Source organism: Callionymus lyra, chromosome 15, assembly GCF_982586985.1.
Source record: "Callionymus lyra chromosome 15, fCalLyr1.hap1.1, whole genome shotgun sequence".
Lineage (NCBI taxonomy): Eukaryota > Metazoa > Chordata > Actinopteri > Syngnathiformes > Callionymidae > Callionymus > Callionymus lyra.
Genome location: NC_141832.1, coordinates 16,933,443 through 16,957,143, shown reverse-complemented (window position 1 = coordinate 16,957,143; position 23,701 = coordinate 16,933,443). Strand labels below are relative to the sequence as shown.

Genomic DNA, 23,701 nt, shown 5'->3' with positions numbered 1-23,701 from the left:
TTAGGGAGGGTTAAACATACCACAGGGTTTACAGGCGACAAAAAAGGCGATACCTCTGATTATGTTCCTGTTGTCCTCCACTGTGAGGAAAGACAGCAGGTGAAAGATGACTTCCTGACATGGCGGGTCGTTGTCCTTGAAACAAACTGTCGACACCAAGTCGATGAAGAAAGCATTACAGCGCTTCCTGAACTGAGCGTGTTGATTGATCAGAATCCTGATGGGAGGGAGATAAGTATGAATATACATGAAAATATGGTGCTTAACAGGTCTTACATCCAAAAGCACCAACCTTATATCTTCTGCAGGAGTCAGAGAGAAGTCTTCGCCGACTTCCTCTTTGCAGTACGGACAATACATCTGACCAGGGACAAGCCACTGTTTGATACATGGCAAACAGTACATGTGTTTACAAGGCAGGACGATTGGATCTTCTGGGTCACCGAGGCATACAGTGCACATCGCAATTCCAAACCTTGGTGAAACGGAGACAATTTAAACTCAGATCACAAACAGACGTTTATATTAGCTGATCCAACTAGATACAATTGAAAACAGAAGAAGTACTTGAAAATAGCTTCTTCGGCCTTTTCTTTGCAGTTTTTCAGTTGCAATATTACAGCCTCGAACCCTTTCAGTGTTTTCAGGTCTGAATTAACAGCCAGGATCTTCAGTTGAGAAACAAACATTTAAGTTATTATTCAAAAACTCATGTAACATTCACTTTTTTTTTTTTTAAAAAGGACCTTGCATATTGTTCTTGTCGTCTCCAAAATCAATGGCACTAGCTCATCCGTCTCATCCTCGAACATGTGTTCCACGAACAGAGACAGGGAAAATATTTTTCTCCACTGGGCTCTAAAGACAAAACCAAAAAATGTCAACTCAAGTTGAAACTGCACACCGTGTTAATTCCCTGACAACGTACTTCACTTCGGAGGCGATGTTTCCAATCCTTCCTCTGTAACTCTTCGCAATTTCCCCCGAGAAGATCAACTCAACCGGAACCCGGAGTTTCTTAACCTGTCGTAGCCAGGTTTGTCTTTTGGCCACCGTGTCCAATTCCTCGGGCTCAAGGTGTTCCACGCAAGCAAACGCTGCATAGACATCTAGAACCTGCGACACAGAAAGAATCTTTAACTAAATAGTTCAATATTTTTAAAATGTGTCAAGTTTTTTCTTATACTTTTACCCCTTGTGTTGTCCCTGGCTTCCATAAATACATATGCAGTGGTGGAGGTCGTTCGCCTTGACCCAGAGACAACACAAGGGATACCACAAACACATTTGTTTTCGGGGCTTTGGGTCACCTTGACCCTGAGATAACCCAAGGTTTATCACTACTCTAGACCCCTCTAAATAGTGTGAATACATTACGTTTGTCCCCTTTTTAAATGAGCAAAATAAGATTGAACAAATATTGTTTCTGGCTCCCCTCACTGTTAGAACAGTGTAATTGCATGCATGTGAATTGAAGGGTGTCCAGCTTCGACGATCAGTTATACAAAACAAGAGAAAAGCTTTTGATATCATTTTTCTTTCAAAAAATACTCAATTAAAACAATGTCAGGAGAGTTCCTCCACGTAGGTCATGAATGATCAAAATAAGTTATCACGGAAAATGTGAAAAAAATAAAAATGTTTTTCTTAAGACGTACCAATTCTGTAGCATTTTTGCACTGATCATTATCCAGGAGATTCTGCGTCACATTAGGTTGAAGGCTGATAATTCTTGAGAGGTTCTGGAGTCGTTTTTTAAACTCGTGATGTGCCGCGTTGACCCATGCCAGAGACAACGCTTGGTCCGTCGGAGCGAGCTTCGTTCGGAGTTCATTGACGCAGGCGCTGAGCGCATGGCACAAAAGCTAGAAAAACAAGCAAATTGTTCAACAAAATGGTTTCTTCAGTTTTAAGCTTGAACTGCACCAACCTGTTGTTCTTCAACCGAGGTCACATTCATGGTCATGTAGACGAAATCCTGAAGGTAGCGCTGAAATAACTCACTCTGGATGTCGGGGTCTACATTTGCAATATACCTCCCCAAAGGCAATGTGGAAAACTGTTCATCAAATTCTTGTTGGCTCAGGCCTGTTAACATAAAAAAATGGGTAGCAATAAAAACTTATACAAACGCTTAAATCATAGGAAAATCAAATTTGCTACTTTAATACTCCCTAATTCAAAAACAAACAACACAGTCTCCTTCACTAGATCTGTAACATACCTTGGGTAGTTGAGTAATAAAGTATCTATAAAATCTGGGGGCCTCATGTACAAAGAAGTGCTTACACTCAAACCCAGAAAATGGTGCACTTAAATATGCAGATGTATGAATCTGTGCGTGCGCTCCAAGCACTTTTCCTTTGTTCATCCAAATCAACATAGAATTTAGACGGGTCCATCCATTTCCACGCCTACATTTACACATGTCAATCTTATCCAAATAAACCAGAGTCAATGATTCTCCTCAGCATGATCAGAAAAAAACATGAATTTAAACTGGATTAACAGTTTATATTCGTTAACTTTAAACATTTCCGGTGTAAATATTTATATATTACATACAGGGTTATTAACAGAAATACTAAAGATGAAGTTTAACAATAATAACTACAAATCAGTAACTTAAAGCTCTGAGTATCAATGACATCGATGATGTGAAAATTGTAGATAGAGAATTATGAATTATGACAAATAACAAATGTGCAAATCATGTGTATTTATACAAGTATGTTTTTAAAGATATATCTCGAATTACGTGACCACATTAGGGAAACCGGCTTTAGCTGCTTTCAGCTTCAGTTTGATAAAACAGACGATGATGTTGCTTCTGTGACTCTTGTAGAGAAGACTTGAAGCGATCAGACGCTGATCATTTTGTTTATTATATTATAAAAACAAACCTATAATTACTTTTAAAAAAATGTCTGAGTTGCGTGAAATAGCTGATTAAAATATTCTGTAAAAATCGATCATGTTGTCTTAATAAACAAAGATCATCAGTTTGGTGAAGTATTCATAATTTTGTGAATAATTTAATATTGACTCATGTAACTACATGCACATGTGTGTTTTAATTTTTTGATCAATATTGATCGTTAATGTGTCTCTGATGTGAACATCTCGGAGCGGTAAATTTAGTCGCCACCTTCAAATCGATCGGGATGTCTGCACGTTTTCGCGCTCTTTTCCTTCCAGGTACATGTCAACTTTCATGTGTAAAAGTTCATTTGCACGTTTTTTGTGTGTATGACCATTTAGTACATGAAGCCCCCTGGCTACTATATTGAAAAAAAGGGAAAAAGGATATCACAAGGAACCGGCTACAACCCACATAAAACAATGGACTGATGCAATTGAAAACCTGTTCATTACGGAGAGACTTACTTGAAGACCGAAATTAAAGGAAGAACTGTTTGACGAGAGATGGGAAGAAAAATAGTTTAAATTGAATTGTGATTTAATTTATGATGGCTGATGCATGTAAAGTCAGTTGTTTGACCACCTTTGTAAAAATGTCACTCATAACATGTGCATCTATAGTAAAATGCAAGTTATAAAAGTGAAAAAAAAAATGCTTGAGGCGGATTGTTACCTTCGTTGTGTCGAGCATGAACCCAGAGCTCCTCCAAGTAGTCCTTGATTCTCCCGCTAAAAGGCATGCAGCAGCTACTGTTGGACACTTCAGAAATGGAGTTCTGCACGATAATGGTTCCTGTTGAGCCGCTAACAGAGGAATCACTGATATTAACACGAGGCTGTTTATACACTTAAACAGCAGCGATACGGCCACATACCGGGAGTCAATCAGCTGATTGAGTTTCAGAAACTCTTCATTGCCAAAAATATCCAGCCAGAATCTCTTAACTGCAACATTACATGTGTCATCCAGCAGGATGTCCAGGTTATTGTCTCGGTCAATGACGGACACGACTTGTGCGATCACAGGAGTGACAACTGCCTGAATCCTTTTCCACAGTGCGTTTCTGTTCCAATTAAGGAAAAAGTGGTTAAAGAAGGGCACGGTCGTGAACTTGATTTGAAGCTTTATGCTCACCCGAAGGTCCCGCCTTCTTGCAAGGCGTCGATGTTGGAGGCCTCTTTGATGACCCAGTTGTTTTGAGTAGATGCGTAAGTGTTCCTGTCACGAGTCGCCAGGAGTGAGTGTAGATGCCTTTTTAAAGTTTTCAGAAAATCCCCTGAGGACAGAGAAACGTTGGAAATACTACAGGGACACTCGATGTTTCAAAAGAGAACAAACAATGATATGATACAAACCTTTCAGATCATCGTCTTCACTGAGAAGTGTCAAGAGGGTCACGAGTCTTCGGGTGCTGCCGTGGCCATTATCCGTTGGCTCTCTGAGCATGGCCACCGCGCTCTGGACACAGCTCTGCACCAGCGCCGTCGTGTCCAGAGTAAAGTCCTGTTATATCAAGAGACAAAAGTCCAAACATCGTCACATAAGTGCTCCTTTTTCCTTTAATTGAAAGCAAACTTACATTTTCAGTGTAGATGTCGTCCACCTCCATGGCTACAAGTATTCAAAAGTCATTACATTATGATATAAGCGTTCATCAATACATGGACATGTTCTCTCTATTCTTGATTACCTTCAGGCGGACTTATGCTGGCCTCAAACATTTGGCTGATCGTCATGTTCTTTAGAGTGTTGATGTTTGACACGATCTCTTTCGATCTTCTAAGGTCATCGATGTGAACGGACCTCCACGGGCCTACAAAATTCAAAGGTTTTTGAAAGCATTGACAGAAAAACGTTTTGGCTCATCGTACCTCCGTGAAACCCCAGATATGAGGTGCCTCCTTCAATTCTTGGTAGTCTGGTGATGAAGTAAACCAACACCCGGATGTCCACGCTGTCGTGTATTATCTTGGTGATTTCATTGATGGCTGAATATCTATGAATAAATAAAAAGTGGTTTCGTAAATATAGTGTAGTTGGGCGAGAGCACAGTTGACCAAGAGAGTGAAGGCAGGGTGGAGGAGATGGCCCAGATGAAGATGGCAAATTCTGTACTTACTTTGCAGATGCAATAAGGTTGTCACTGTGGGTGGCGTCATAATCACACTGAATAATAAGGATTTTGGTTTGTGGTCCAGCGTCTTTATTTTCATTGGTGGTAGTCAAGAAGTTCCTAAAAAAAAGATTGCAGGTCCTTTTAAACATGTTTTGTGAACTTTGGGTTAGGAAAATCACCTTATTTTCTTCAGAAATGATTGCTCTGTGTCAAACTGCTGCAGGGAAAAAAGTTCAATCTTGCGCGAGGCCATCTGCATGTTTTCAACCTCGCACTCCGTCAATAGTCTGGAGAATGTTGTGACCTGTGATTATACGAAAAAAAAATTCAGTACAAGCAACTTGAAATCCTGTAAATTTCAGAAACCAGACGTCTCCATACCTCGACGAAGGAGGTCGAGTGGAAGGCCTCTTCTGTGGTCAGTTCGATGAAGTCTGCGAGGCAGCCGTTCTTCTGCTCCTCAAAGTACAACTTGGAAAGATCTTGGCTCACCATTTTTGGCAGCTCTGAGCAATCCAAGCGTACAACAGAGTCGGGCGTGGCACATCTGAGCATGACGAGTTTAGCCTCCTCAAGGACGGTTAACTCTTCGTCGCTCTCCTCCTTGTTAGTGTTTATCAGCTGGACAACTTGAAGAACCACAGAGGCGCACGTGTCGGAGTGGAATCCAATGAAGACGTCAGGTGGCCGGAACTTCGTTGCCTTTGATGCTGCGGGCAGCCCTCTGTTGACCGTGACAAAACACCTGACCCATTCCTCCAACTCCTTCACCACTCTTTTTTGCTCAGGTTTTAGGACAGTGTGGATGTCAAGGTAATGTTTCTCCAACCTATTGATCAGAGGAATAGGGAACTCTTCATAGACAATGTCTCTTTCTTCGATGACAATCAGTCTGAAATCTTTGTGCACCCTGCATTTGACACGATGCGTTCCGAGTCCAAGGTCTACGTATTTTTGTCCTCCCAAATAGACATAATACTGGTTAAGAGCATCATAAAGACTCTCATAGAGGTTCTGCAGATTCAGAAGAACAACTGTTTGGCCTGTCTCCATGCAGATTTTTATCCTGTTGATGTTTCTGCAGATTTGGGTATATTCTTGATCTTTCGGGAAGCTTGAGCCAAAGATGATTTCTGGCTGACATCTCTCTGAGAAGAAGGTTTGTTGGAGGATTTCTAGCGCAGCGTAGCCCTTTGTGAGCACGAGCAGGTAGCGACACTCTTCTTCTTGTCCAACTGCTTGAAGGTTCTCTCTTACGAAATCAATGGCAGAGATTTCATTGGTGTCAAAGGTGATCTGCATCGTTTCAGTAAAAACAGATACTGCGTCTACGTCATCCTTTCCGCTGAAGTTCCTCAAAACTGCCTTTACGATTTCCTCTGCAGTTGGCTTGCGTTGAGAAGCTTTAGCTACTCCAAATATCATCTTGATCAAGCTGTAATAGTCGCGGAGCCCGAAGAAACCTTTGCCTTGATGTTGGGATACGTTTAGATAGGCTTTTGCAAATTGATGGAAGAAATCCTGGACCTTCTCCAAAACCATGATATCGGAAGAGCAAATTCCTTTAGCACTCTCAATGAGCTCCTTTTCATCAGGGTCAGCACGTGACACAAATATACCCCTGTTCATTTTTGCAGGGTCTAGAGCCCAATTGGAGATTCCAATGAACCCAACCTTTTTGTGTGGCAGTGGCTCATCATCAATGCATCCTTCCTCCAACAAAGGATGGAGAGTTTTGAGTGGCATCTTGGGAGAGTCCTCAGCCAGACCTATCTCATCCAGAACCACAACTGAGATGTACTCATCAAGGTTTTTTCCTTCCTGAAAACGTCCACATTGCCTGAAAGTATTGATGATGCCTTCCGGTGTTGAGTGAGGGCTGCACTGGAAGGACACCAAGTGAATTTGTTTCAGTTTCTTGTAAAGTTCAGAGTGAGCAGCTTGTCCTTGCATTGCATCAGCCACAAGAGTCTTCGACAGAGATTTTGAACTTCCTGGTTTTCCGACCAGAAAGAGGGGAATCCTCAGCTCAATACAAATGACCATCATGAAGACGTTTTCTTTGAGAGCACTGTTTCTGGCGATTGTATCCTCCATTGGCACACCACTAAGAAGCAGATCCTGCATGAGAGAGATTTCCTGCCGCATCTGTTCTGCACTGTATCCTCTCAGGCAGGTGCTCACCACTTTCCTGTAGTCTTCTTTGTTTTCCAAGCAGGCATGGTAGCAAACTCCCACAGCAATGATAAGCGACCATAGCACTGGATCCTTGCCTTCCAGCGGTTCATCATCACCCTCATATTTGCTTCTTTCAAAAGCTTCAAGTTCTGCTAAAAACATGCGATGATTGTCATAGAACCAGGTGAACACTTTCATGCAGCGTTCTACATCTCTCAGACTCACAAAGCTGCACTCATCTTTTCGTGTCCGCATGTATTGTTGGGAAGATGAAAGAACTTCAGTGATCCATTTGATGGTGTTTTGATTCACATTCTTGTTTTCCATCACTCTCTTCACAATTTGTTCGATGTATATTTTCTCTGAGCTATCGTTCAACTGTCCGAAGTCCCACACAAAAGGGATCATGCTCGGTGGCAACGCATGAACTCTGTACACCAGCTGGCGTAGTGGAATGGATCCCAGCTTTTCATCAGTCTCCTCAGCCCGGACTTTGTACCCGAGGCCGGCAGATTCTAACCTCTCAATCATCTCATCTGTGTGCTTCCGGTAAGGGTTGCATGCGGCAATGATCTCCAATCCACAGTTTGGGGTGAGACTTTCCCCCTTGATAGTCCTATCGCAAAGTACCTCTTTAATACTACTGATATCTTCCGTGGTGTTGGCCTCATCAAAGAAAAGAACTGAGTTAAGACTATAGTCTTGCATGTTGATAGCTGCAATGCTTTCTGCCTCTCTAACTTTTGAGTAGATGATGTCTGAAGTTGTTCCTCCATGAACTTTAACTAATTTCATGCTTTCTGTAGCAACTCCCGCACGCTGCAGTTCACAAAGAAACTTGATGAGTCTTGTTTTGCCGCACCCCGTCTCTCCCATGATAATGACTGGTATGCCACATCTGAAGCGCATATGGATGGCCAGCATCTTCAATACGTTGTCGGTTGTTAGCTCGTACGTTTCATCAGGATCCAGGGGCCATTCGATTCCAAAAACGTGGGACAGCCATTGGATCTTTTCAGCTCGGTCTAGTCCATCAAAGTCTGTGTTAAACGGAACTTTCTGTTGCCGCAGCCCTTCATACAAAGCCATTGGCATGACATCAGTTATGATGGGACTTCCATTAGTTGGATCTATGGCATCAACAATGCCCGTTTGGTTAAGCCGAAGATGAAAACCAATAAAAGTCATAGATGAGTGGTCCTGATTGAAGAAAATATATGGGTGTGGCTTTTCCTCCCATCTCTTCCTGATCAAAAAAGGAGCCAAGTCTTCTTCTCTGAGGTTGGTGTCAAATTGTGTTCTGTCCGAACTCTGGTCGGAAATGCTGAGTGACGGGGTAGCAAAGTCCTTCGCCATTAGTATCATGAATTTCACCACAAAGGTTTTGAATCCTGCCAAAATGTCCCCTGTGAGATTGGCATCACAGAAAACAGAAGTCTCGCAATCTTTTAGCTGGAGGTTTAAAAACCAAGAAAAATTCCTCAGCTCTGCCCAGGATGGATCCGGAAGCCCGCAGTAGATAAGAAGCATCTGCAGACATTCAACATGTGAACCTTCAACACCGTGGTAGTTGAAGCCATCAAGATTTTTCTTGTTGTAAAACCGTATCAGATACTGGTACGGCCGCTGGAAGGCTTCACTTTGAAATTCCTTGTCATCCATCAACGGAACCTCAGGGCCCACTCCATTGTGACCTTCCTGATTTTCAAGCTTGAGCACCTCTTTTGGGGGTTGGCAGAAAACCGTTGGGAACATGCTCATAAATGAACCGTGCACAGATTGATTCTAAACAGAGAGACACACATTAAACATTAAAAAATAGAACAAAAAAAGAAGTTGCTACATTTTCCATTGACTCCTACCTGCTTAGAGGTCTTTTTGTCTGGCTCTAGAAACTCAATAATGTAGAGCTGTTTATCGTTGCACTTCCACATTCGTCCTTTAGAGTCCATCAGGTAGCGTAAAACCAACAGTTTAAAGAGGAACTCATTGATCCCTTTCTGCACCTTTTGACAAGAGGAAACTCTTCAGATATTGGACAAAACAACTCAGGGCTGAAGGGGCAGGAACTTACCGAAGACGTCACATCGATATGGAAGACTGCAAGTTGATTCTTGTTGGGTGTTTTCATGAGAGTCTGGACAATGAGATCCTCGTCAACATTTGCCTTGATCATGCGAACACATCTCATCACTGATGGCTCGGAGGTTATTTCATGGAGCTTTTCAAAGATCCTCTTGACGTAGAGCGATTTACCTGAATTAAGAAGGGAAATAGTTATGATGGCCAACACAATTGATATCCCTGATGAGCAATTAATACACACCAACGCCTGCCCTTTTGGAAGAGACCACACCAACGCATAAGCGGTCTTTGAATGCCGCTGCAGCACTTGGTTTGTCAGCTGGGACAACATAGTGACTATGAAGGTATTGCTGAATGTCTGATCTTGTTTCTTGAGTGACAAAGGGGAATTTATACTGACTGAACGCCGATGGAAGTTGGGCGTCTCTTTCAGAGCTGCAAATCAGGACTAGTCTGTAATCCTTCCTGCTGTGTGTTCTCATCTGTTTGAAGAGGACCTCTAACTTTGAGCTAACTTCATAAGTTAAAAGATCGCCGTACAGGAGTGAGTATATTTTCCGTCCCCTGTAGCCTTCTCCGAGACAACGTCTGAGGAAAAGTTCCACTTCTTCATACTGGGTTGACGAATTGCACAACAGGACTTCATCGTAGGTAGGCATTTTTTCATGCTTGCTGCTCATGTAGATGGAGATACAGGACGTCAAAACATCTGCCTGAGGACAGACAATAAGATTTGGACTTCCTATCTTGAAGCCCTGAGGGAGTTCCCTTTGGATTGTCTTTCCAGCACTGTCTTGCAAAGTCAATAACTCCAATAGTCTTCCGAGTGTTTTCATATCAAGAGTATTCGGGAGAGACCTCTTCATGTCTTTCATATAGTCGTTCCATATCTGATCGAACTCCCGCAAGCCGTGACCCAAATTGGCTAATTTGGCGTCATGGTCTTCCACATCATTTGGAAAAACAACAAATGTTTGCAAGTCTATGTCATTATTTTGCACTTCTGGTTGGGTGAGGATGTCATTTTGAAGTGTGTGCCAGATTGTTCTCAAATCTGAAGCGCTACACTCTGGCTTGATAAAGGAGAGCATCATCAGAACTTCTTCGTCGATGTCAGATGAATTCTGCTGAGTGAGCTGGCTGCAGAGGTAAACAATCTGTTCAGCTGTGAAATAGTTGAGATAGTAATGTTGGGACCGTTGTTTGTTGACGAAGTCTTTCCAATAGATCAGACATTTTTCTATTTTATTGCAGAGTTCTGGTAGATTGTCGTCCAAGCCGCCTAACACAACAACGGGAGACTTCCCCAGGTTGAAGTCCATCGATATGGGCTTCTTGTTCTTAAAGTTGCATTTGATTTGTGCTTCCCAAAGTTCAAATAAAGGATTCCCAGCATAGAGGAGAGCGATGAATGCCTCTGCTAGTCTCTGAACACAAGAGAATACCTATGGAGGAAAGACACTTTAAACCCAAGAGTTCTACTATTGACAAGACTTCTTTGAGCGTCATAGTTGTTTACCTCAACAAAGCGTTCAACTTCCTGTCGGTCCTGATCTCTTTTGCAAGACATGAGCATGAGTTTGTTTTGAAGGTCTCGCAGATCTTCCAGAGAATAGTATCTCATCTGTTTGACATTTCCTATTTTCTCCTCGATCTGCAGCTTTAAGGCAGTATGCAGGCTCAGCTGAACACAGAGAGAAAACATTAAGGAAACTACAGTAGCAGTTAGACTTTGCATTTCTGCCAGCGGCTGATTTGTGTTGGGTTAGTGGAGTCCTCGAATCTGGGCCAAGTCTTGCCACGCAACATTAACGATGTTAAATGATCATTCAGAGGGAATGCCGAGACCTTCCTATATCCAGATGAATCTTCAGATCATGACAAAATTCTTATCACTACTGCCCTTTGTTTAACTAATCTTGAAGGTTTAAAAACATCACAAACAACACAAAAACATAACCTCCTTGGCAGAGTTTTAAGGATGTGTAAATTCTTACATTTTCTACACCTTGCGCACTGATGAGGTAGATGCCCTTTGAGTTAATTTTTGATACCAATGATAGAGAAGACAATTCCACTGATCCATGACTGTCCTTCACTGTCTTAAACCATTCCAGGTGACGTGCACTGTCTCGCTGTAAAAGAAAAGAGATACAGTACAGGTTCTAAAAGCGGTTCCTTAGTAACAGAAAAGGCTTCTTTTTGATATAAAGTTTTTTTTTTTAAGTACAGTGAGCAATTCATCAAATAATCTCTCACCAGTTTTTCTGGTAAGTTCCTGTCGTTCTCCAAGGCGCGCCACAGTTTTTTCAGCACCTCTTTAAATTCGTTAAAACCAGAGTCGGAACGAAGATCAAAGAGTAGCGAGGAGTAGCCAAGCACAGCCGTATGGAAACAAGTCACGCGGTCCACATCCAAATCGTTTTCTCCGGCAGAGATAGAAGCCAGATCAACGAACACCTTTAACTCATTGATACCTGGAAAAAAATGTAAACAAATTTAATTTCATGAGGTTTACTCATGTTTACAACATGTTGTAATGGTAAAAATAATAAGTACCTTCAAGTGAGTCTTTCACCCAATGTACAAAACGTTTTCTTTTTCCTAGTTCCTCTAAGCAGATTTTGCGCTGCTCATTGATGTCAACCACAATCCTTTTTGCTTGAATCAAGTCTTCATCAATCCGACTGAGCGGTTGTTTGTAAAAGTCATCCTTTTCCTGGTGGTAGAAAAGAGTCAGTTTCACAACTGAACCCATTATCTTCTCAAACAGATCCCATCAAACGATTTGAAAAAAAAGTTGCATCATCTTTGAATCACAGTACTGAAGGGTATATGACATCATAATTAGCCAATCCAGTTTTGCAACGTCAACTAGAGCTAAAATAAATGTTTTCAATCTCCAAAATATTATGACTACAGTCAGGGTATTTATGGGTGATTGGCAAGAACCTCACAATATGACATGACTCATGATCTGAAAAGAGAAATCAGGTCAAAACTAAACGATTTCAAGCAACTATTCCATAATTTTTCTTTGCCCCATCCACCCTGGTGGAGATGCAAAAGACAAATCTAGCTTTTAATCTTCTGACTTAAAAATGTATTCTCTTTTAAGAGATGAAATATTTAAACATTATCCCAATATATTGCAGTACACCCATTATCTGTAGTGTAACAACATGACTTTTTGTGCCAGTTTCAATAGATGTTTACCATCTCTACCTAAGGCCTCAAATGGCAAAATACCAAAGCCTAAAAAAGTCAAACACAATTTACTTACAACATTTAAAAGGCACTCCAGAACTTTGAAGTCTCCCTGCAGATGGAGCGTGTCTTTGACAGACTGGATGAATTTCGCCGAAGCAACAGCGGAATGAAGCTGATGAGACTCCTTGATTTGCTCCACCCTCATTTTGATCCAATCTTTGTCAGTGGATTTGTCCACACGACACATGATATCCAGGTCATTTGCCAGGTCTTCATATTTTCCCTTGAAATGTTTGAAAAGCTCATCCACCGTTTTAAGTCTGATCGATCCATCTTTGAGGCTCTGGTAGGTTTTTTGGTAGTCTGATAAACACGGCTTGAAAATTTTCTCATGTATCATCTGAATGTCCACGTTTTCATCCTCATCTATGTGCCTGGCATGATGTTCCCAAAACTTTTTAAAAATATGACTCTCCCCCAGCTGGTGCAGGTCCATTGACATCTCCCGGATTTCCAAGGGTAGATTGAAAAGGGTGACGATTCCAGCCTGTGGATCGGTCGGATTTGTATTGCTATGAACCACCATGCAAGAGTTCAAAGGGAGATCCTCAATGATTATGCACCGATGCTCTTCCATGCTTTGTAGATCAACTGAAACGTAAAGCACACCGATGTTGATACAGAAGCTTGAATGAAAACAAACCAAGTCGTATGGAAGTCAATTTATGCCAACTTTGAATATCATTTTCGATCACTAAATTGTTACAGGCTCTCAATCTGACTTCGAATTTGAAAAAAGTCTTTTGAGTAAAAATACTGAGTAAACAAATTTTATGTTCAATAAACAAATGTGTTTAAGAAATTTGATGTGCAAAAGTAAATTTATATCTAATAATCAATGCCATGAACAAAACATTCATTGGCGCAGCATCACACTGTGAGTTGCCTATTTGTTTACATTGAATTGTTTACACTAAATATTTGTTTACACTGAATCTATTCATGCATTTAAAAGTAAATAGATGTATTAAATTAAATAGATTGTCAAATTCAAAGTCCGATTTTGATGCTATAAAAATTCAGTGTCAGTGTGAGTATACAAAGTTCAATGGCACACATTTATTAACGTATTTTCCTACTTTTTCTGTGCTCCTTCAGTTTCTGGATCGTATCGAAGAAAATGTCAAAGTACGTCTTTTCCAGATATACAGCGTGAACTTCTGCTTGCCTCCACTGGAGGAGTCTCTTCATATTGGCATTTTCGTTGCTTTGATACTTTGAGAGACAATCTGTGGTTGTGAAAGCCAAACATCTTCAGTTCAATCCTGAACAATAAACTGTTTTAGACAATTGTATTACCTGTTCCCAGCAACTTAGAAAAGATTGTCCTCCTCTGCAAAATCATGTTAAGCAATTTTATTTTGATGTTTCCATCGATTAACTGCTCGGTGATGGAAGTGAATATGGATATTGCTTTTGCAAGTTTTTCATTCGCCGCTTTAGGCAATCTCTCAGTCAGATGTTCCTCAGCACCTGCAAACACCAGGTTATAATGGTCATTTATGATAAAGAATTCTTAGTGAAAATGATTTGAGCCCCATATTCGCTACCATGTATTCGGAAAATATCCTCAGCAACAGTCCAAGAGAGAAGGTGTTCAAAAACAACCTCGGCATCATCTTCAAACCGTCCCCGTCGGTCCACTGGCCAGGATTTCTGGATGATGACTGAGATAAGTTTCCCGAACTTCTTGTCTATTTTGAACTTTTTGAAAAGTTCTGCCACAGACTTTGACTGTGAAGAAAAAAGGAATCATAAGTTAATATGCAGAAGTGACGATGTCTGTTGAGTGAAGTGTCTCCACCTGACAGAAAGACGAAACCGCTTCCAGGGCACATCGCTCCACACCACTAGTGATAACACCAAGTTTCTCGAACTCTGTGCAGTAGTACTCGACCTGATCCTTAGGATTCACCTTTGAACATCATTAGGAGAAATCGTTTATTAGTCTCTCAGTAAAAAAAATAAATTAATGTTGTTAAAATTAAAGTATACAAGACCTTTTTATACTTTGCTTCAAAATCCCTGGTAAATCTTTCTCTCCAATCTTTGGTACTGATTTCATCCTTGAATTTTATGGAAATTATTTTTTTCCACAGCTGAAAACAAAACAAGATTGATTTATTTGAACTGAATACAACAGCAGCTTGTAAAACTCCCAGTAAATCTCACTTCAATCTCTTTCGAAGCCTCTAATTTGAGAGAAAAGTTCGGTCGGCTGAGCAAAGGCTTTTTGTAGTGCAAACTCAACCAGTGTCCAAGAATGTCACTGCAATCAACAATCATTTTCTCTGTGTTTTGCTTCTCTGTTTCCACCTTGGATTCCTAGGAGAGATTTTACTTTAGATCGTTCAACTCACAGGTGACATTAGCAACAAATCACGCACCTGTTGCTTGTCACACACAACGTTTGTCACTGAAGCCAGCAGGGATATGCAGGACATTGGAATGTCAGGGAAGCTCATGAGTGACTTTAGTCCTTTACACAGTTTTTCCAACAGTTTGACCAGGATTTCCAGGCAGTAATTCCTGTAGGCCTCTGTCGGGAAACTGACAAACAAAATTGGACCAAAGAAATTATATATATGAATTTGGAATATAGAAATATATATACATTTGCAATATAGAAATAAGGAAAAATAAATATATATTTATTTATTTATTTATATATATAAAATTATATAAAATATATATATTCCAACAGTTCATTTTCATTTTCATGCCTAAACAACTAGGAGCTGTCTCGCCTGCAGTACAAAACTCTGCAGGGAGGATTCTGACCCGCTCTAGTAGAAGAACTCACATTTCACCGATCCTTAACACTCTTCACCAGTTTCTTCCAGCATCTATTTTAAAATTCTGGTTCATACATTCAGATCTATTCATGGTCAGGTCCAGCCCTACACCCCAGCTCGGGCTCTGAGGTCTGTGGATCAGAATCTACTGATGGTTCCTGAACACGCTCTCCGGACAAGAGGAGAGAAATCATTCCAGACAATTGATCTGGAGCTTTGTAACGATCTTTCTCTCCCTCTGTGTACGATGGAGTCTACTGACTCATTCAAGAACATTTTAAGATTTTTTTATTCTGGGACTCCTGTGTTTGTCTTAGTTGTCAACTGTGCATTGCTTTAGATTCTGTTTTGTGTGAAGTGCTTTGTGACCCTGGTCTAGAAAGACACTTTACAAATAACTATTACTTACTTTTATATATATATACAGTAAATATATATATATATACAGTATATGCCTGCAAACTTTGAATTGGAAAAGTAGAGTTGTTTCAGTACCTGTATTCTCCCTTGATTAGTTTCTGTTGCATGTGGGCTAGAAGGGCCAACACTTCCTGATTTGAGAGAAAATGAATTAGCAAATTAACAAGTTCCAAAAATTATGAAACGTCATCAATCAAGTTTGATAAAACAGACGCCACCAACCTCATTGTTTGTATAGCTAATCTCCACAGGAACCTTATTGAAGAAGGCGAAGAGCATGTCCGAAAGATCAACACTGAACTGCTCACTGTGTCTCTTCAAGTGTTGAAAGTTCAGCAGGTACAGACAGGAACGCATCACCAGCGGGTCGACTTCAAACAGGTGAGCACGGGGGAGAAAGTGCTCCCGCAACTGCCTGAAAGATGAAATGTATAAAAATAATAAGTAATTCCCTGATAACATGAATGCAGTTTTTAACTTTCTACCCTTATCTCTTACCTTGAAGTGTCATCATTTAAGGGGGGTTTATTCACAAAATCTGATAAACCTGCCCAGGACTCGAACTTAACGTTGGAGGAGAACGGGACCAGAGATGGATTTTCCCTGCCTTTCACAAGGTGGAGGAGTGGCAACACCAGAGTCCATCGGATAGTTCTTGTTTTATTCATCAGATTAATAAGCAAGGTGGACAAACTGAAACGAAGATTATCATTTTTTGTCATGGATTTCTCTATTGATGAGCATTTTAAAAGAACATTTTAAATCAACTTACTCTCCAAGGACTTTGATATCCCGAGACAGCTGTTCCCAGTACTGGACGAACTTGTCCTTTGGTAGTTTCGGCAGACACAACTGTGTGCAGAGGACATCAAACGCTCGATGCTCTAGTTTGATCTTGTACCTCATCCCCACATAGAGGAAAACCAAAGCAGCTTTCAATGGATCTCGAACATAACGACCGACTCCTTCCGTGTCATTATCCAGCTGTGGAGTCATAAACTCAGCAAGCAACTTTCTCACCTGAAAAAAAAATCAAAGAGATCAAATCAGTTTCAACTGCACATCAAGAACGCAGACAACCTCTGACTTACATCATCATCATCATATTGTAAGCTGGTCCACTTTTTACTTTTCTCTTCATATACGCAAGGATTGGAATAAATCTGAAAAAACTGATTGAGCTGGATCATGAAATTCTTCACATTTTGATCTGTCCACTGACTCAGAAGATCGAAGATGCGCTGCAGCATAACATTTCCAGCAATATTCCGGCCTTGGATCAGAGATGTCTTTTGATCAGACGTAATACGGGACGTGACGTTACGCTGAAACCAATTCTTTGAGGCCTCTGCGCAAATGATATCGTCATACTGGTGCCAGTCCCCTGTAACCAGAACATTCAAGTCAAACATGTATGTCTCAGAGCAAATCAAAAAGCATTTAAACAACTTGAATATACCATCAGGAGTGAGGAGGTGGGGCTTTACAAACAAGGATCTGTCGGTATGTTTATGGGATGAATCCGTTTTGTAAATGTATTCATATTTATATTTCTCCTTGTCTTTCTTGTAGACCACATATTTGTAGGGTATCGATCCTGATATGGCCGCAGCTTTCCTGGAAATCATACTGCCTTCCACCAAAAAGCCATGCTCTCCAAGATCCCTGCGTGAATAAGAAATGTTTTTTAACCTTTATTTCACTTGGAAATGTTTTTTGGGAGGAAATACCTTGTCACAAAGAGCTCAGCTATATTTTCCTTCCAAGTGCCGATCGCGTGTCCAGCTCTCACAAAGATCCGATCAAAATCCACATTAAATTTGAAATCCTTTGAGAGGATTGCATGGAAATGTATGTGGATCCTTTCATTGTGAGGCGTTTCCACGTTGCAAGACCGACTATGTTGAAAGAAAACAAAACAAATTCAGTCACGTGATTAATTGATAAAAACAAGTTGTCTCTACCTTATGGTTGGTTCAGGTTTAGGTTCCTTTGCTTCTGAATTTTCGGCAGAATCTTCCCCTCCTTCTGACCGCTGGGTCTCTCCCTGGTCTCCTGGAACTCGTGGGTCAACAGTAGGGTCTGTGTCGTCTCTCTTGGTTTGTTTGTCATGCTTTACAGAGAAGAATATTTAAAAATGTAAATATATTAACTGGAATGTCTTTCCGTTGATTCTGCAAACTAAAAACCTGCTAATAGCGATTTGAATAAAGAGATAATAATAAATGACCTACTTGCTTACTTACATTTGAACCAGTTGTTCACCGCTACTAAACTAAAATACAGATTAAAGCTCCAATACGTAAGATTGAAAAATATTGTTTTAAAATTCGCCCCAATCACTGTAATAACATAAAAAAAACTCTTATTTCGTCAGAGCAAATTTTCAATTTGTTTAGAAAAACAAAATAAAGGCTCTTGCTTTGTCCGTTTGCTGATCTATCTTCCTACGACCTAACACTCTCCGGGCTCAAAATGAATGTATTGAAAACCATTGTTATTGCTCAAAATGAAAACAATTATTACAGAAAACATGGAAAAATAAATATAAATGTATTGTTGCTTTAAAGGGGAATTATTGATTTATTAAAAAAAAGTATGGTTTCCTAGCAGAACTACCTTCGATGATTCCTGCAAACTGATGCCAGTAGTTTGAATCTGGTTATTCTCCTTCAGCGTTTCCCCATTTGATTTATTCTCCTTTTGCTTTTTTTGCTTCCCTTTGGTCTCCATATTGGCGTTCTCATCCGTCACCGGTGCTTTAATGGCATCCTTTTCATTCGGTGGCTTCTTGGACTGATTCCCTTCGTCCACGGCCTCTGGTTGGGAGGATCCGTCTTCGTGTGACATCTCATCAGCCGAGTTTTCATTCTCCGAAAATGCCTCTGTCTTCTCATGAGAGGCGTTGGCTTGTTCTTGGGTGGGATTTGATGACAAAATGTTTTCACTTGTCTTTTGATTCTTCCTCTTTTTATTCCTCTTCTGCAACAAAATGAAAACGATACTTATACAGGAAAGTTGCAATGAGTGAGTTAGCAGACATGTCTGGATTCTTCACTCGTACTATTTTTAAAGGTTATGTTAACATTTTTTACAAACCACACAAAGGAAGTTGAATTTAGGAGATACTCACCCTTTTCTTTGCACCGCCTGTCGCTGCATCCTGGGGACCAGTGAGGCTGTTTTCAGCTGATGTGTTCAAACTGGGCAGAGATTTCTGCTCCGGGTTGTTTGGGTCTGGGATTGAAGGCCCTCGTTGACCTCCAGTTGGATCTGCATGAATGATGTATTTGTAACACAAGAGATAAGTTTTGAGTAATTTGCATTTATTTACAAAGTAGCAAAGATGGAATCCCACTATTACTCCTACTGCTAGGGGTCTGTATCAGTTAGAATCTGGCGATACGATACGTGTCACGATATATTGCGGTACTGTAGAAAGAAGTTTATGTTTATGGTATTGTCTGATTACTTCACTTTTGAAGAATTTACAGAGCACATGACTCTTGTTTTGAAACCAAAATATGTCCAAACATAAGCTTTGAAAGCAGCTGGAGTCAATTGTATAATCTTGTCCTCATCCATCGCCAGGAACTTCATTGTTACTTTAGCTGTAACAGCACCATCTAGAGGTTAAAAAAAATGAACACCGCGATTATATGCATGTTAATTGTAAATAACAAATCATAATTATTTGATTAAAAAAAAAACTTGATTAAACTATTAACCATTAAGGAACTATGGTAAAAATCGAATATGAATTGAAAGACAAATATTTTCCAACACCCCCCGACAACTATTTTAAATCAGTAAAGCAACACAATTAAATAATAAGAAGTTGATTTTTCTTTTATTTAATCCTCGAACAGTCCTTATTTAGTTATCACTTGTTCCACCAACAACCACTCCCAGGTTGCTCTGCTCTGCGTGCCAAGAAGGAACAAAGACGATAGTTGAAAGTAAAGGCAAGGAAGAAGATTTAATCTATTTATTGTGTCTTCAGAACATTTTTACCTGGTAATTTATAATAGAAATACATTTAATGTAATTTATATTGTTAGTGATACCAATTTAACAGAAACTAAATGACAATCTAACAAGAATATATTCTCTCTGCGTTGTTTTAGTTAGTTTCGTTTTATCAGCATTTCCCACCAACGCCCATCACCATGTGTCTGTGAGATAAGACTGAAAAAAATGATGATAAGACTGGCAAGTCGACTTTTATGGAACCTAGTTTTTGTCCATAAACCCGAATAGTTCATTTCAAGTATTAAAACTCAACAATATAGGTCGTTTGTTTTAGTAAAAAAAAATGTTTTTTTTTAAGTATTTTCATGTGTTTTAAGTAGTTTCACCTCTATCATCTTGTCACGAGCCGACTATCCCTTGTGAATCTTATTCGTCATTAATTCTAATAAATAATAATTAAAAAACAGTTTGACGGTAATAAAACATTTATATAACAAGACACCGGATGTCCCAGTTGAGCCTCCGTCATGACGTCTCACGAGCTCCGAGCTCCGAGCCTCTGCCGTGTTGACGGTTCAAATACTGTGACTTTTTCGTGGAATTAATGTCGAAATATCGTGTGAAATAAGTCAAAAAAACGAGCCTGCGTCGTGTGTCATGACCCCGGGTGAACATGTCCAGACATGCTAACAGTCGAGCTAGCTCTTGCAGCTATATCTCAACTTTAAAAAAAAAAAAAGGTTTCCATTTACGGGACTCACCGGCGCCTGTTCGGAGCTCATTGCGGTTGACGTCCGTCATGGCTGCGGCTAAACATGTCCTAAAAGCATCGGTCAACTCCGGCGAGACTCTCTGGCATCCGCTGTCTAAACTACGAGCTGCTCCACTGAAATGCTGCAGCGACGAGCGCTCGTTTCCGCATATGTTCTTTTTACTTTCGGTTTATGGTAAACGGCATGATTTACTGTAAATACATTGTCCTGCGACACTGCAGCACCTTCTGCAGCGAACAACAACAAAACACAGAATCCCTTCTTCATTTTTTTTGCTCAACACTAAACACAGTTATTCTTTCTTTTTTTAAAGGAATATAGTAGTATCAGGGTGAACATATTCTGAACTGTGTGCCTCTTAAACAGATGTTGAAATTATATTGTACTTATCAGTATGTGTCTTTCATTGAAATATTTCAACACACACTCTGCTGTCATTGGTCAAACATTGAGGTGGTTTGTCACCGCGCGCCATCGATCCAGGAAGTCCCCATCTCCAAGGGGCTCGTTGTATAAACAAAGCAGGGCACATTTGCTGTGTCTCAAATCGCATACTTGCGTACTCAAAGTTAGTATTTTTCAGTGTGTAAGTGTGTCTCAATTCTTAGTATGCAAAATTTACTTCTGCAGTTGAAACATGTAAGACAGGAGGGTTGATATGATTTTTCTACATTATAAAGTTGTATCTAATCTACTGTTTTGCGGGTTAAAGTGATTCAAAACATCTTCTGAATTCCTTAAAAGACCATTAACTGGGGTCTCTCGGAGACAAAAGTTGTGTTTATAAACAATGTTTTAATTTATCTAAAGCATTTCACAACCAAATTATCAGCAACAAATGTGTCTCCTCGACGACATTATGGTCTTTAATAGTTCTGTATACACTTCAGGATTTTCTCTTCTACTCAATAGATCTTTTAAAAAACCCGGGTAGAGCATTTCTTCAGAATAACTTATTGTATACAAAGTTAACATTAAATTAACACACAGTAGTTGTAGTTACACGAGTTAGTATGTTCTCATTCACCAAATTGATGATCTGTATTTATTAAGACAACATCGATCATTTTATAATGATTATTTTTAATCACCTATTTTACACTATTCAGAAAAAAAATAAAAGGAATTATGAGATTGTTTTAATAATATAACAAAGAAAATGATTAGCATCTGATGCTTCAAGTCAACAAAAGTCATGAAGATTTTTCATCAAAGTCAAGCTGCAGAATGAAAGCAGCTGAACTTGTACTTCATCACCATGACATTAAAACGCACATAATGGTATTCAATTAGGTGCTTTGATCTTTCTTTAAATCATAAAATGTCGTTTAATCTGAAGGTTTTTGGTGTGAATGATGGTCACATGTCAGTATAGTTAAGTGTTGACAATTATGGTCGACAGTATTAAGGAAGACTTTTGATTTACCGTGACACGACTCCTCGAAACGCTGCTCATCCCTCAAGGAGGGATCATCGGTTCGATTCCCTCCGGAGCCGGACCTGGGATGTTTTAATACATGTATCTGTGGAATATCTCTTTGCAATCCGGTTCTCTTTCGCTGTCCAAAAAACAAGCAGAGGTCGTTCAACCACACACACTCACACACACATGATGTATTTTGATTGAAGAAAACTAGTTTCGAAGCTAATATAACTAAACTAATTAAAGTCATAGTTCACCAACAATTCAAACTTTACTCATTTTCTTACCATCATGTAGACTAAGTATAATTCAAGCATGATTTGATAGATAGATTAGATAGAGATAGAGATAGAGATAGAGATAGATAGATAGATAGATAGATAGATAGATAGATAGATAGATAGATAGATAGATAGATAGATAGATAGATAGATAGATAGATAGATAGATAGATAGATAGATAGATAGATAGATAGATAGATAGATAGATAGATAGATAGATAGATAGATAGATAGATAGATAGATAGATAGATAGATAGATAGATAGATAGATAGATAGATAGATAGATAGATAGATAGATAGATAGATAGATAGATAGATAGATAGATAGATAGATAGATCACAGCAACACAGCCAATAGATTCATCAAAATAAAAACAAGAACAAGAACAACGTTTCTACAAAAAGAAAGAACAAGATGACACCGATCGAAGTCTAAAGACAAAGAACATGGGTCAAAGAAATACAACAAAGACAAAGGAAACAAAGACTAACATAGAACAGAACATCCAGATACTCTCACTCCACTCCTGCCCCCGACGGACTCAGAATAGCCCGAGGAATGAATGAGTCCCTGAGTCTATTTGTTTTGCACCTGGGTAAGAGTATTCGTGCACTCATTCTGCTTCTCTGCTCACTGATGACAGTGTTCAGAGGATGATTCTCATCATCCATGTTGGACAGTAGTTTGTTCAATGATCTCCTCTCAGCAACTGTCACCAGTGAGTCCAGCTTCATGCCAACCACAGAGCCAGACCTCCTGATCAACCTGTCCAACCTGTTGACACTTATCTCGGACACATTCCCACCCCGACACACCACAGCAAAGAACAGGACACTGGCCACCACAGACTGGTAGAACATGCAGAGGAGCTTCTTGCAGATGTTAAATGATCGAAGCCTCCTCAGAAAGTACAGTCTACTCTGAACCTTCTTATATACATGGTCTGGTTTTGGTTTCTGGTGTTGCAGGACCAGTCAGTTTGTCCAGTGATGTCCAGTGATCTCCTCTCAACTGTCACCAGTAAATCTCTAATTGTGTTTCAATGAGAAAGGACTTCAAGAGCAGCTGAGAGACTGATAACTTTCGCTACTAACAAATGTAAACTATAGACTTATTTAAAAAAAAACAAAAAAAAAAAACTTTAGTTTGTCCACTGGATGGCAGCAGACAGGCCGTAGGGATTTAACGACGCCATTGTTTAACAATTGTAAAGTTTTTTGTTGTTGTTGTGGCGATGATATACATCATTTTGATTTATATATATGTTTTGGCTTTTTGTATTAAATATTATTATTCTTTGCATATTTAAATGTATATATATATATATATACTGAATATTCGCGGCGACATAAATCTACGTCATTTTCTGTTTATATTTGTTACAAATGTTATATTTGAATTAAATAAGCCAAAAACATTCTAAAGCTGAAGAAACCCTGCGTGACATTTTTTTTTTTTTAC

At 39.7% G+C, this 23,701-nt stretch overlaps 2 protein-coding genes across 3 annotated transcripts in view; one reads left to right on the top strand and one right to left on the bottom strand.

Annotated features, from left to right (window-relative positions):
• LOC148065151 (E3 ubiquitin-protein ligase rnf213-alpha-like) overlaps positions 1–20,645 on the bottom strand; it is a 35,365-nt gene extending 14,720 nt beyond the window's left edge. For both annotated transcript variants that reach the window (XM_087808570.1, XM_087808569.1), the window contains exons 1-43: positions 20,521–20,645; positions 18,921–19,060; positions 18,407–18,769; positions 17,752–17,900; positions 17,518–17,685; positions 17,247–17,452; positions 16,879–17,171; positions 16,560–16,807; positions 16,286–16,480; positions 16,010–16,202; positions 15,863–15,918; positions 14,960–15,122; positions 14,745–14,897; positions 14,573–14,671; positions 14,377–14,487; positions 14,123–14,306; positions 13,872–14,045; positions 13,652–13,801; positions 12,586–13,163; positions 11,862–12,021; positions 11,562–11,779; positions 11,300–11,437; positions 10,822–10,986; positions 9,544–10,747; positions 9,292–9,473; positions 9,080–9,223; positions 5,421–9,002; positions 5,219–5,343; positions 5,043–5,156; positions 4,795–4,919; positions 4,614–4,736; positions 4,503–4,534; positions 4,279–4,426; positions 4,058–4,199; positions 3,798–3,986; positions 3,596–3,726; positions 1,931–2,088; positions 1,659–1,865; positions 929–1,116; positions 747–858; positions 568–668; positions 293–475; positions 54–217 (exon numbers count right to left, since the gene is read on the bottom strand). In XM_087808570.1, the coding sequence (XP_087664696.1) occupies positions 54–217; positions 293–475; positions 568–668; positions 747–858; positions 929–1,116; positions 1,659–1,865; positions 1,931–2,088; positions 3,596–3,726; positions 3,798–3,986; positions 4,058–4,199; positions 4,279–4,426; positions 4,503–4,534; positions 4,614–4,736; positions 4,795–4,919; positions 5,043–5,156; positions 5,219–5,343; positions 5,421–9,002; positions 9,080–9,223; positions 9,292–9,473; positions 9,544–10,747; positions 10,822–10,986; positions 11,300–11,437; positions 11,562–11,779; positions 11,862–12,021; positions 12,586–13,163; positions 13,652–13,801; positions 13,872–14,045; positions 14,123–14,306; positions 14,377–14,487; positions 14,573–14,671; positions 14,745–14,897; positions 14,960–15,122; positions 15,863–15,918; positions 16,010–16,202; positions 16,286–16,480; positions 16,560–16,807; positions 16,879–17,171; positions 17,247–17,452; positions 17,518–17,685; positions 17,752–17,900; positions 18,407–18,769; positions 18,921–19,060; positions 20,521–20,560 (11,698 nt within the window). In that variant the 5' untranslated portion in view covers positions 20,561–20,645. The remainder of the gene's footprint in view (positions 1–53; positions 218–292; positions 476–567; positions 669–746; positions 859–928; positions 1,117–1,658; positions 1,866–1,930; positions 2,089–3,595; positions 3,727–3,797; positions 3,987–4,057; positions 4,200–4,278; positions 4,427–4,502; positions 4,535–4,613; positions 4,737–4,794; positions 4,920–5,042; positions 5,157–5,218; positions 5,344–5,420; positions 9,003–9,079; positions 9,224–9,291; positions 9,474–9,543; positions 10,748–10,821; positions 10,987–11,299; positions 11,438–11,561; positions 11,780–11,861; positions 12,022–12,585; positions 13,164–13,651; positions 13,802–13,871; positions 14,046–14,122; positions 14,307–14,376; positions 14,488–14,572; positions 14,672–14,744; positions 14,898–14,959; positions 15,123–15,862; positions 15,919–16,009; positions 16,203–16,285; positions 16,481–16,559; positions 16,808–16,878; positions 17,172–17,246; positions 17,453–17,517; positions 17,686–17,751; positions 17,901–18,406; positions 18,770–18,920; positions 19,061–20,520) is intronic.
• The window catches only part of cyth1a (cytohesin 1a), a 282,462-nt gene that overhangs the window by 37,448 nt on the left and 221,313 nt on the right, over positions 1–23,701 (top strand). The window lies entirely within an intron of this gene.